A 12092-nucleotide genomic window follows, 5' to 3' on the forward strand; every position below is an offset into this window, starting at 1 on the left:
TACGTTCCAGGAATAGCCTCTAAGAGCACAATCTCATCTAATTCTAACAATTTTCCTTATTCTCATTTACAGATCAGGAAACTGACGTTCAGAGAAATTAAGTAACTTAGTTCAGGTCACATAGCCAAGCAAGAAGCAGAGCTGAGATTTGCAGCAGGAAGGCTGATACGCAAGGCTGTGCCCTTAACCAGAATAGCTCCTCCAGGAGTCACTGCGGCTTCTCTCCACTTAAACAACCAGACACCTAGCTGTGAACATACAGATACCTGGGGTACCTGGGTGGCTCACTCAGCCTGTCCCCACAGGAGGCAAGGGCATGTATAACTGATGTCATTGACACAATTCTAGGAGATAAGTACTGCTGTCTACTCTTCATGACAAATAACCCTAAGGTCCAGAGAGGGTTTCAGACACCTGTTTGAGTCTCCCAGGTCACAAGAGGCAAAGGTGGGTTTCAAACCCATCTGTCTGACTCCAGAGCCCCATTTCTCAACAACCACAGGAATTTCTCAATCTACTACCAATCTACTCCACTTGGAAGGTCTTCTCTAGGTTTGTCTTTACCTGAGAAGCTGGCGGCCCAGGTGATGTTGAGGTTAAAGTTTTTGGAGGCATTGATGAACATGTCCAAATCCCTGTTTTGCTGATAAGCAGTGCAAATAGTTAGAAAAGTAATTACAACAGTTTCCAGATGTTAAAATAAAGAAGTAATTAAAATTTACTACTCTTGATTTTAACTACAAAACAGGTATTTTACAGTGTCTTAAAAGGAACTCATGCTTATAACGGTAACATTTCTACCCAATATAAGCAATATATTCCAAGTAAGTTTCATTTCTCTCTCATAAACATGCATGTGATTTAATGCTTTATCAAATGCCTAACTCCATAAGAAAGTAGGCTTTAGAAAGCCTCTGACCAGAGAACAACGACTTAAATTCTATGACCTATGTTAGGGGAATCAGCTTCCTAAGGATCCTCTGGGAAAATTAAAGATACCACAATTGGAAGATCTCGTCTAATTTATTTTGATTCTTGGTTTTAATGACTGAGAAAGATATCTCAGAAATGCATTGAGCCAACAGGTAGACGTGCACTACTGGCTACACTAGGTAAATTGTAATATGAATTTTCAGTTTTCACTGAGACTTGACTAATAAATCTTTCTTGTCTTCAAAGAATTATTTTTGCAAATGAATCAGATGTTGTATTTTTATATTTTACAAATGGATCCAATCCTGCTGGAATTCTTTTTCTTCAAAGGCCAGAAAACAAGTCAGAACAATAAGATTTTTAAGGGTGTTGTTTTGATGGTAATTACAGCACAAAACCTTAACAATGGACAGATTTCCAAATAGCCATTTTCAAAATGTGATCTCCAAACCAGGAGTTTCTCTCCCAAAGCAGTTAGTTACCTTCTTGCTTATTGATATAACCTCACCTTCCTCTTAAAGGGACAGCTCAAGTGTTTATTTTTAATATTCTGTGGAAGAATACTATTAACCATTATGTCTTTCCAAAGAAAGGATCAACAAACTTGAAATCCTAGTCCTTTTATAAAAGACAGAACATACACTTTAGATAACTCCATTAAATATTCTGTCATAAGATAAACAAGGAACTCCAGAGAGGTCAAAAGATTTTCATGGTCACTCACCTCATTAAGAAGTATTACCAAGAGTCTATTATGTTTATTCAAAAAAGAGTTAACAACATCAATTACATCCTGCAAGACTGAGTACTTCAACCAATTGCTTATGAATAAGATATTAAATAAATTTCACGTGTGGAATTTTTGCTATAATTTTATTCCAAACTCTTTTTTATTAATTCCAGTCAACATAGCCATTCAAATGATATGATATACAGTGTGTCCACATAGTATTTTCATTTAAGGTCATCTATTATTTTTAATTCACTCTCTAGTACATTTCTTCTTAATTTTATCATTAAAATGGAATAAAAAAACAAATCTTACTTCCATTTGATTGTAAACATCCCATACTCTGGATTTTGTTATACTACTAATTCATTTATTTTTTAGATTTAGCAATGTTTGTTAACAATAACATTTGTTAAAAAGGAACACAACCTGGCTTACTGTCATATTATTTTCCATGTATTTTTCATCATGTTTATGATGACAGGAATTTTGTAATGTTAAGTGGCTTTGTGTTATGTTGATGAGAAATAAACCTTCAAGGAGGTTACTAAATAATTTATCATCAAGTTTAGTAAAATTTCATTATGTACTGGAGTGGCCATTGAATAGACTATATTTTGTCAAAGATATCGTATAGGTGTGTCTTCATGTTCTGGACACTTCACTTTTATTTGTCATGCTATGTTGGGTCCCTTCTACCACCAGGCAGTACCTTACGTCAGGCTGGTGGTCATCATTAATGAAAATAGATATAAACCCACATTTCAAACAGTTGTCCTACTAATTCCAATTGTTTCTGGTTAACTTCTTGTTGGACCTGGCTATACCTTCACTGTTTTTACCTCCCAGTAAGGCCAACAACCTCCTATAGGCAGAGAAGAATATCCTCTGTGGGCTCCCAGGCATCAGTGACAATAACTTCAATCTGCAGTTTTTTTGAAGGTACTTGGTAAGCCTCTGGTCCATTCTGAGAGAGTAAATCTGGGCCCTGCCATGTGCCCCTCTAATCAGGGACATCCCCCTGCCGTCTTCTCTCCTTTTCTGTGAGGGCTGTGATGCGCTCATGGGCAAACCAAGTTTATGTGTAGAGTCAGTCAGCCTGGGTGTCAGATCCTGGTAAACCCGAACACCATCATTCTTGCCTTGGAGGTGGATAGGAGATAAAGGGTAGCTTCTGACATTTCTTTCCTGCACCTCGAAACAGTTCTGTGTACTCCACTCTGGAGATTACTGCTAATGTTTCTGCCCACAAATATCAAGAAAAAGATGCACATGAATTCAAAACAAAGCAAGAAAACTTAAAATCTTACTTCATCAGGGGTAGCCACAAAATTGATGGCTGTGTAGTAGCGGTCATCTTCCTGGGATAGGCTAAAGGTGAACTGATAGTCAATGAGAAGAGTATCTACGGAAAGAAAGAAATGTGTATTTAAAAATGAAAACAAAACAGAATAGGTCTCTAGACATACAGATTGATTTCCTTCAAAATATTCAATGCCAGGAAACACACTTTTAGCTCACTTACACCTGGGAAGTGGAAAGCTTTTCAAAGGCAGTCAAGTGGGCAGAATCTTTTTATTTGGACTAACCTATCAAACTCTTCTTACATCAAGATGCCGGTTAAGATTTTCAGCTCCAATCTAACTCACCTACAAATATTAACTGCTTATTGTGCTCTATAACACATTGGGTTTTGCTTAAGGATACAAAGTTACAAATTAATGGTAAAGAAGAAACCAAGACCCCATGGAAAAATGGTTGATCCCAGGTCTGTAGCAAGGAATATGAGCCTTGATTATCTTGTTCTCAAAAGCAACAAAGCATTCAAAGACTAAAGTGATGTAGCCAAAGAAAATAGCTTTAAAGAGAGCCTATTGGACAAAGATGCTATAATTTTTTTTTTCGGTACAAAAAAGGTGGTTTTATTCAAGCACAGGAACAGGACCTGTAAGCAGAAAGAGCTGCCTAAAGATGGTATAATTTAATTCTAAAAAGTTCATTGTAAAACTTGACAACCTGACTTAAGAATGGGACAGAGGAGTTGAATAGATATTTCTCCCAAGAAGATACACAAATAGCCAATAAGCACATGAAAAGATGCTCAACATCATTAATCATTAGGAAAATACAAATCAGTTAAAAAACCACAATGAGATACCACCTCATGCATGGTGGGATGGCTACTACCAAATAAACAGAAGATAATAAGTGTTGGTGAGCAAGTGGAGAAACCGGAAACTTTGTGCACTGCTAGTAGGAACATGAAATGGTTCGACTAATGTGGAAAACAGTATCATAGTTTCTCAAAAAATTAAAGAGAGAATTATCAAATGATCCAGCAATTCCACTTTGCAGTACATATTCAAAGAACTGAAAGAGATACTTGTACACCGTGTTCATAGCAGCCAAACCTCATAGCTATTAGCCACAACAGCTAAAAGACAGAAGCAACCCAATGGTCCATCAGTAGTATACATAAAGTGGAATATTCAAAAGGAAGGAAACTCTGACATACAGTACAACCGGGAACAACCTTGAAGACACGATGACAAAAGAAATAAGTCAGTGACAGAAGACCTGTACTAAATGACAGTACTTACATGAGGTACCTAGAGTAGTCAACATTATAGAAACAGAAAATAGAAGGGTGTCTGCCAGGGGCTAGAGGAAGAGGGAAATGGAGAGCTGATGGTAAGTTTATTTTTAACTATTTAAGAAACTGCCAAATAGTTCTGCCAAAATGCCTACACCGTTTAATACTTCCACAAAGACAGATGAAGGTTGTACATAAAGGTTCTAGTTTCCCATATCACTGCTAAAACCTGGTATTTGCTTTCGGCTTTATTTTTTCAAGACAGATGAGTTACAGCGTACCAGATTACAAAAAATTAACTGATATAGTGGGGCACCTGATGGCTGGGTGGCTCAGCTGGTTAAGCATCTGACTCTTGGTTTCAACTCGTGATTTCAGGGTCATGACACTGAGCCCTCCCTTGGGCTCAGCAGCTTCTCCCTCTCCCTCTGCTCCCCCTGGCTATCTCTCTCTCACTCTCTCTAAAATAAATAAATCAATCTTGGAAAAAAAAAAAAAGAATTGTTTCTGGGGGCACCTGGTGGCTCAGCTGGTTGAGTACCAACTCTTGATTTCAGCTCAGATTGTAATCTCAGGTGGTGGGATCAAGTCCCACGTCCAGCTCCACACGTAGCACGGAGTCTGCTGGAGATTCTTTCTCTCCCTCTGCCCCTCCCCCTGCTCGTGCTCTCTCTCTCTAAATAAATAAAACCTAAAAAAAAAAAAAATGGTTTCTGACCTATATCCTGAATGTGCAATATGTTGACTCCAACCAGGTAATGGCAAATGAAATTAGGTTTCAAGAGAACATAAATGAGGAAAGCCAGAGGTATGTATTTCTGTAATCTCCCCTGATATCTGCTATGGACATATTAACATAAACCACAACCATAATTAACCCAGCTTCAAATGGTGTTCCTATATGCATAAGTGTAACAGAATGGAAACACATCAAATTAGGACACACTTCCAAGAAGGGCTATCATCTCATAGCACTTACCACTCTCAAACCTCGTTAAAGTAAATAACAAAGTTTTATTGAACTACTTTGCTTCTAGACAAATATGAATTGTGAAAACACTTACAATAACACGTTCCTTTGAGAGGGTTTCCCTGATATCGATTTTCTACCTCGCATCTAGAGGAATAAAAATAAGGATTATTTTCTATCGATGGTTAAAACAAAATCTACATTCACCTTAAAACCACACAGCTCCTTTCCTATAAAACTACATTACAAACAAGTGTGAGTCATGATAATCACATTCTTCACGGTCACTCAGATCAGGCAGGCTGAGAGGCCTGCGTTCATGCTGAGTACCGACCACCCAGCACTTCATACCCTTCCAACTGACAAACGTTTGCCAAAGCACAGGAGACAAATCCAAATGTAATAAATCTAGATCCTACTTATTTTCATGAAAAACACATTTCAACTTTTGTGTGGACTAAATACTCCTCTAAAAGTGAAGTTAAAACATTTTTCAAATATCCTTTTCTCACTTCCTTCCTGTTCTCCCTGGATAAAACTGAGCCATTCTTTAAAAATAAGAAAAGGCTAAATATCAAGAATCACTTTCACTTTTTTAAAAAAAAAGTCCTTGAACATGGTTCACCAGTCTGGAGAAAAAAACAAGTTCTATTTAAAAAGAATCATTACTTTCCCCCACAAATATTATCTGTGAACATCAGCAAAACGCAGTCTCCCACTTCACAAGGCCATTTATACTGGCAGGCCCAGGAGCTAAGAGCTATTAGGAAGGTGGGGAAAGCTTGGGCCAAGCACTTTTCCTGGATAAATAATACACGATATTGTGTCCTTGGATCCAGGGTGATTCTTAGCACTTGTTTCTATCTAAAATCTCTTGAGGGGCGCCTGGGTGGCTCAGGGGGTTAAGCCACTGCCTTCGGCTCAGGTCATGATCTCAGGGTCCTGGGATCGAGTCCCACATCGGGCTCTCTGCTCAGAGGGGAGCCTGCTTCTCTCTCTCTCTCTGCCAGCCTCTCTGCCTACCTGTGATCTCTCTCTGTCAAATAAATAAATAAAATCTTTAGGAAAAAAAAAAAATAAAAAAATAAAATAAAATAAAATCTCTTGAAAAGAAAGTCTTTCACTGGACCTCCACCTCATTTCGTTACTGCATGCCTAATTGAGGGCAGGAGTGATTAATTCTGCTCTATTATATGGTTCTGTTTAAAGGAACCCAGGTCCAAAAGCTAAACTTAATCTTTGATTAGACATTTCTTCATGTATTGACTTTAAGGCATCATTAAATCAGTAAACGTGCCCAGTGGTTTCAACTTTAAAATGCAAACAGAGCAATTCCTTCCTTGAACATCACTATCAAAGTCACTGGTGACCTTACTACTAGTGTTTTTTGAGAAAAAGTTTACCAATGATGTATCTGCTTGTCTTAGCTTAATGTTGTGATACTACTATGACCTCTCTCTCAAGTTTCTTCTTGAGAGAATAAGTAAAGCTTGTGTTTTATGAGGTTTCCTAGTGAGGCAAACTGGTATATATTCATTGGGGAACAATCTCTTGTTCCAACTCACCAGGGCACTAAAAACAATTATTGCTAGTACTGCTATTAATGGACAGGGAAACTGAGGTTCAGAGCAGTTAAGTGATTTGTCTCAAGAGTGCTCTGCTTCTTGGAGGCAGAGCCAGGGCTAAAGCTCCATGTCTGTCTGATGCTGTTGGCCTCCTCATGGGTGGGAGCCCCAGATTCTTCCTAGCAGACTAGTCTAGCAGACTTCACCAAGGAAAATGCTAGAAGAGGAGGGATGTGTTAAAGGCCAGGGGATCAACTCCACCGTCAGACAACCAAAATGCTAAATAAAACACTGTCCTGGAATACCAAGTCTTCCAGCTCTTTCTCAGGAAAGGGTACAATCTCCTGATGTGACAAAAACTGAACAGTGGTTGAAGGTAAGACTGATCCAAGTCAGCAATGCAGTCAGTGCCACTCAAACATAAAAATGTGACCTAAGGGGCCATCAAGGAATTGCTGCTGAACCTCCTCAGTATGGAGGCTGACCGAATTAGATCTGCCTGAAGTAGAAAAGGTAGAATTCCAAACTCATCGACCTGGGGATCCCCCCTAGAGCCCATAACAAAAGGGCACAGTGAAGGGGTGGCTCTTGTGGTCCAGCAGCATCATAGTTCCTTGGCCTCCCTGGTGTTCAGACCCAGCTACCCTGGCTGTCAGTCACTAAGCCCACATGTGGCCTGTGGCAGGAGCGTGGTACTCACAGCTGGCACTCGTCCCCCTTGACGCCCTTGGTGGTGCAGAAGCACTTGCCCGTGTTGGTGTTACACAGCGATGCGTGCCCGTTGCACTTGCAGGCTGGGGAGAAGGAAAAGGAATGGAAGTCACAACTGGCTTGAAAGATCACCACTATCACAGACTTTTCCTGAAACACTGAATTGGATTTGATCGGAAAGACATTAGAATGAAAGCATTTAAAGGCTAAGATTCAAGTTTTTCAACTAACGATTTATCTCAAACAATGTAAAGGCAACATGAAAAGAACCAGAGTCCAAGGACAGGAGGAAAGAGAGCGCTGGCTTCTACTGCTATCTGAAGCAACCATTTGGATCTATTTTGATCTTCTCAATAGGCTGTTTTTCACTATTATGACTCATTCACTTGGTAAATATTTATGAAGCATCTCTCGGGTGCCAGGCGCTGGGTACGGGGGCACTGACTTAGTCCCTGCCCCCAAGGAGATGCTCTGAGCAATAACTGCCCCTCAGGGGGAGGCTTGGTCTGGCTGCACTCAGCCTCCGATGAGGTGCCTGCCCCACAGAGACCAAGTTTCAAATCCCAGCAGGGCTCAGAAGTGAGGTGAGATCTCAGTGGCAGGTCAGTGTTTCAGAGGCCCTGCAGGACTTGCACCTGGCCTTCTCTGTAGCCTCTGCAGAAACAGGCACCCATGTGTTGGGGGCCACAGGCATGGGGTCGTGTGATCACTGTCAAATGGATGAAGTCCAATCACAAAGTGTGGGGAAAATATTTTTACTCAAGACCTTTCAATCTGAGCCAGAAATGTTCTTGAAGAGTGGGGGGCAATGGCAGCAGAAGAGTACTAGTAACTACCACACACTGCCTAAGCACTCACTACGTGTCATTCACTGCTCTGACCGCTTCCGTCTCAACCACCATCCTTTTATCCCCATTTTATGGATGAGGAAACTGAATCCCAGAGAGGTTAAGGGATACACTGCTAAGATGCCAGCTCTCTCTTGGTTGCTCTGAGATCAATTCTCAAGGGCCAGGCTAAGGAGTCTGGAGGTGGCATGTGGGGAGGAGGTAGAGATTTTACTTCCTTATTTATTTTCCTACTCAGAACCTGAAGGGTCTTCCCACTGGAAGTAAGAACAAGCCAAAAAGCAGCTTGCCAGTCTCACTGATCATTTTTTTAAAAGGTATTACTTTATGATCTAACCCAAAAAAGTCCTTGCTTATAGCAATCTATTTGACATGCATACAGAAACAGAGAACTATTTAAATCTTCAAAATATACTAGAAGTGGGGCGCCTGGGTGGCTCAGTCAGCTAAGCATCTGCCTTCAGCTCAGGTCATGATCCTCGGGTCCCAAGATCGAGTCCTACGTTGGGCTCTCTGCTCAGTGGGGAGCCTGCTTCTCCCTCCCCCTCTTCCTCTGCCCCTTCCCCTTGCTTGTGAGCTCTCTCCCTCTGTTGAATAAACTAAAAAATTATATATATATACATATATATATATAAATTTTTATAATATAAACACACACACACACACACACTCTCTCTCTCTCTCTCTCTCTACATGTATTGAGGAATCCAGCTCCTGGTTAAAACCCCATGTGTGGTGTTTTGGATCTGACCACAAGCCAAAACCCAGGCTTAGCCAGCAGATCTCCTGTTCCTGAGGGCGGTCTCTGAGGGAAAGCTGCAGTCACAGTCCCAGGGCAACCCACTCCCCACGTCAGCCATGTTCCGTCACATATTTGCATTCCTAGCGCAGGTATCTTTGTTCCTGAGTCTCTTTATCTGGGCCTTGGGCAGACCCTCTTTGGGAGCCTTGCTGAGCCTCCTCAGGATGGATGGAGGGGTGGGGGAGCCCTGAAGACATCGTCCCCACCCTCAGTCCCCAGCACCCTCCCTCTCCCTCCCCTCTCCAGGGCCCATGACAGGTTTTTGCTGGAGCTTTCTGTCCAGGGCTCTCCCCACCTCTGTGCTAATCCACCTGACGCTCAACCAACATCCAGTCCTGGAGGGAAAGGAAACGTGGGGACTCAGAGCTTTCTTGGGTTTAAGCTTAAGCCTCTGGCTTTACCACCACAGTAAGCGATTAAAGGCTTAACTCTTCCATTTTCAGCTTGCTGGCATTAACTGGCTACTCTGATACTTGGCAGCTCTGCTCACTCTCTCACAGGCTTAGCTGAGCTCCTGACAAGCATGACAACAAAGGCAGTATCCCAAACCAAGTGGCTTCTGTCCTCCTAGATATTCAAGTCAAACAGAGGCACTGCGTTCCAGCTGGTCTGAAATGAGTAACCCTGAGGGATTTACTTACGCTGACACCTTCCCCCGTTGGTGGGGTCACCATAGAAGCCAGATATGCAGGTCTCGCAGTGCTTGCCGGTGGTCAGGTTCTCACACTTCTCACAGATACTCTGATTAACGCATTTGCTGTGGCCATTGCACTGGCATGCTGGAAAAGCAAGAGTTAAAAAAAAAAAAAAAGGCATTTTAAGGGGACTGTACCGTGGTAGAACAGAGTAGAGTAAATTCCATGAGATTTATCTGCAACTATCTATTTAAGTTCTTTATTACCTCTAAAGATAAAATCATTAAAACTGGCCCACTAAAAACAAGTTGGAAAAATAAGATAAAAATATCCATACAGGACTAGTCCAGGAAAATCAGAAATACACCACAACAGGGTGAAAATCTATAGCCCTTAAAAAAAAATTTGTTGCTGTTCATAAAAATAATGCATGTTCATGATAGTAAATTTAAAAAATATAAGGAAGAGGGGAAAATCATTTTCAATTGCACCATACAGAGATCACTGCGCATATTTGGGATTTTTAGTTCAAGAAATTTATTTTTACTATATAGTTTTACACAGTTGTGCTTATCTTAATACTCAACTTTGATTTTTTTGTACTTACAGTACAATTACTTTAGCACGTTATTTCATCTATCATAAATAAAACTTTAAATGGCAGAATGATGTGTATGATCCTAATAGTTACTTAACCATTCCCTTATATTCTGATATTTAGTTTGCCTTCAATTTTTCTTTTTTCTTAAAGATTTTATTTATTTATTTGACAGACAGAGATCACAGGTAGGTAGAGAGGCAGGCAGAGAGAGAGAGAGAGAGGCGGGGAAGCAGGCTCCCTGCTGAGCAGAGAGCCCAACGCAGGGCTCCATCCCTGAACCCCGGGATCATGACCTGAGCCAAAGGCAGAGGCTTTAACCCACTGAGTCACCCAGGTGCCCCTCAATTTTTCTTTTTTTAGAAAAATTACCATCTTTATATATAAAAACAGTCCCACAAGTGGAATTATTAAGATTCTTAACGCACATAGGACCTTACAACCAGAAAGGCATATGAAAGGTGGACCTCTCAGGACTGCTCAGGACAGCTGGTTAGGCTGTGCACTGTGGACTCCAGTAAAACCAGAGCACACAATCTACACTGCAGGCACAAGATCTGACTCTGTAAATCTTTGTCCCCCAGCTTTACTGAGATACTACTGACACGTAATATTGTGTGAGGAGCATAATGTACCCATAGCATTAGCTTTGACTAACGTTTTGATTTGTTCTATGTAGACTGTAAGTCTACATAGCAATTATTATTGCACCAAAAATACTTAAGAGGTGCGGGATATGCACATTGTTCCTGTGAAGATGAATAACTATATATATAAAAGGCAAAGCACAGCACACACACAAAAAAGCAACACCTAAAATTATTTACCAATAAAATCCATATCCTAGATAAAAAGACTAGGAACATGCTTCTCCCTCCTTACCCCTTCAAAATCCCACTGAAATTACTGAAAAAAAAAAAAAAAAGTAAAAACAAGGATGAACCCATAGCAATATGGGATAAGTGAAAAGGTGCTATCAGATGTATTGAGAAATACTTCTCAATTACTGAGCAATTTCTAGAAATTATAAAACAGATGGTATCAATCTGACAAAAAGGGAGTTGAGACATCTGTCTTCTAGTGCAGAAGGAGGGGACAGCTAAAGTGACTAGATGCTCGTTACCAATGGACACCTGAAAAATCCATTTGGGGCTGGGAGACAGAGCAGGCCTCGGGAGAGTGGCAGACAGCAGGAAGTGCCTCCTGACCAGTTACGTGTCTGTTCAACCTCCCACCCCATACAAAAATAAACTCCAAAGGGCTGATGGACCTAAATATAAGAGAAAAATCTATGAAACTTTAAAAAGAAGAGATAGAAGTAAATCTTTGTGATCTTGAGTTGGCTACGCACTCATTTCTTAGATAGAATACCAAAAACACATGGGGTAAAAGAAAACACCAATGCCCCAGATTTAGAAAATTTAGAACTTTTTTATTTCAATTTTTTATTTCATTTTTATATTTCAAAAGATACAACCAAAAAAGTAAAAAGAAACCCTCAGAATGGGAAAAAATATTTGGAAATCATGTAGTCAATAAGAACTTGTATCTAGACTTCATAAAGAATTCTATGAGTCGGGCTCAGTGGGTTAAGGCCTCTGCCCTCAGCTCGGGTCATGATCCCAGGGTCATGCAATCAAGCCCTGCATCGGACTCTCTGCTCATTGGGGAGCCTGCTTCCTCACCCCTCTCTGCCTGCCTTTCTGC

At 40.7% G+C, this 12092-nt stretch overlaps 1 protein-coding gene across 3 annotated transcripts in view; it reads right to left on the bottom strand.

Moving 5' to 3' along the window:
* ATRN (attractin) overlaps positions 1 to 12092 on the bottom strand; it is a 148645-nt gene that overhangs the window by 45814 nt on the left and 90739 nt on the right. For all 3 annotated transcript variants that reach the window (XM_082744531.1, XM_082744533.1, XM_082744532.1), the window contains exons 19-23: positions 9794 to 9931; positions 7492 to 7585; positions 5321 to 5373; positions 2974 to 3068; positions 565 to 643 (exon numbers count right to left, since the gene is read on the bottom strand). In XM_082744531.1, the coding sequence (XP_082600657.1) occupies positions 565 to 643; positions 2974 to 3068; positions 5321 to 5373; positions 7492 to 7585; positions 9794 to 9931 (459 nt within the window). The remainder of the gene's footprint in view (positions 1 to 564; positions 644 to 2973; positions 3069 to 5320; positions 5374 to 7491; positions 7586 to 9793; positions 9932 to 12092) is intronic.

This window comes from Mustela nivalis (genome assembly GCF_964662115.1).
Source record: "Mustela nivalis genome assembly, chromosome: 8".
NCBI classification, from domain to species: Eukaryota; Metazoa; Chordata; class Mammalia; order Carnivora; family Mustelidae; genus Mustela; species Mustela nivalis.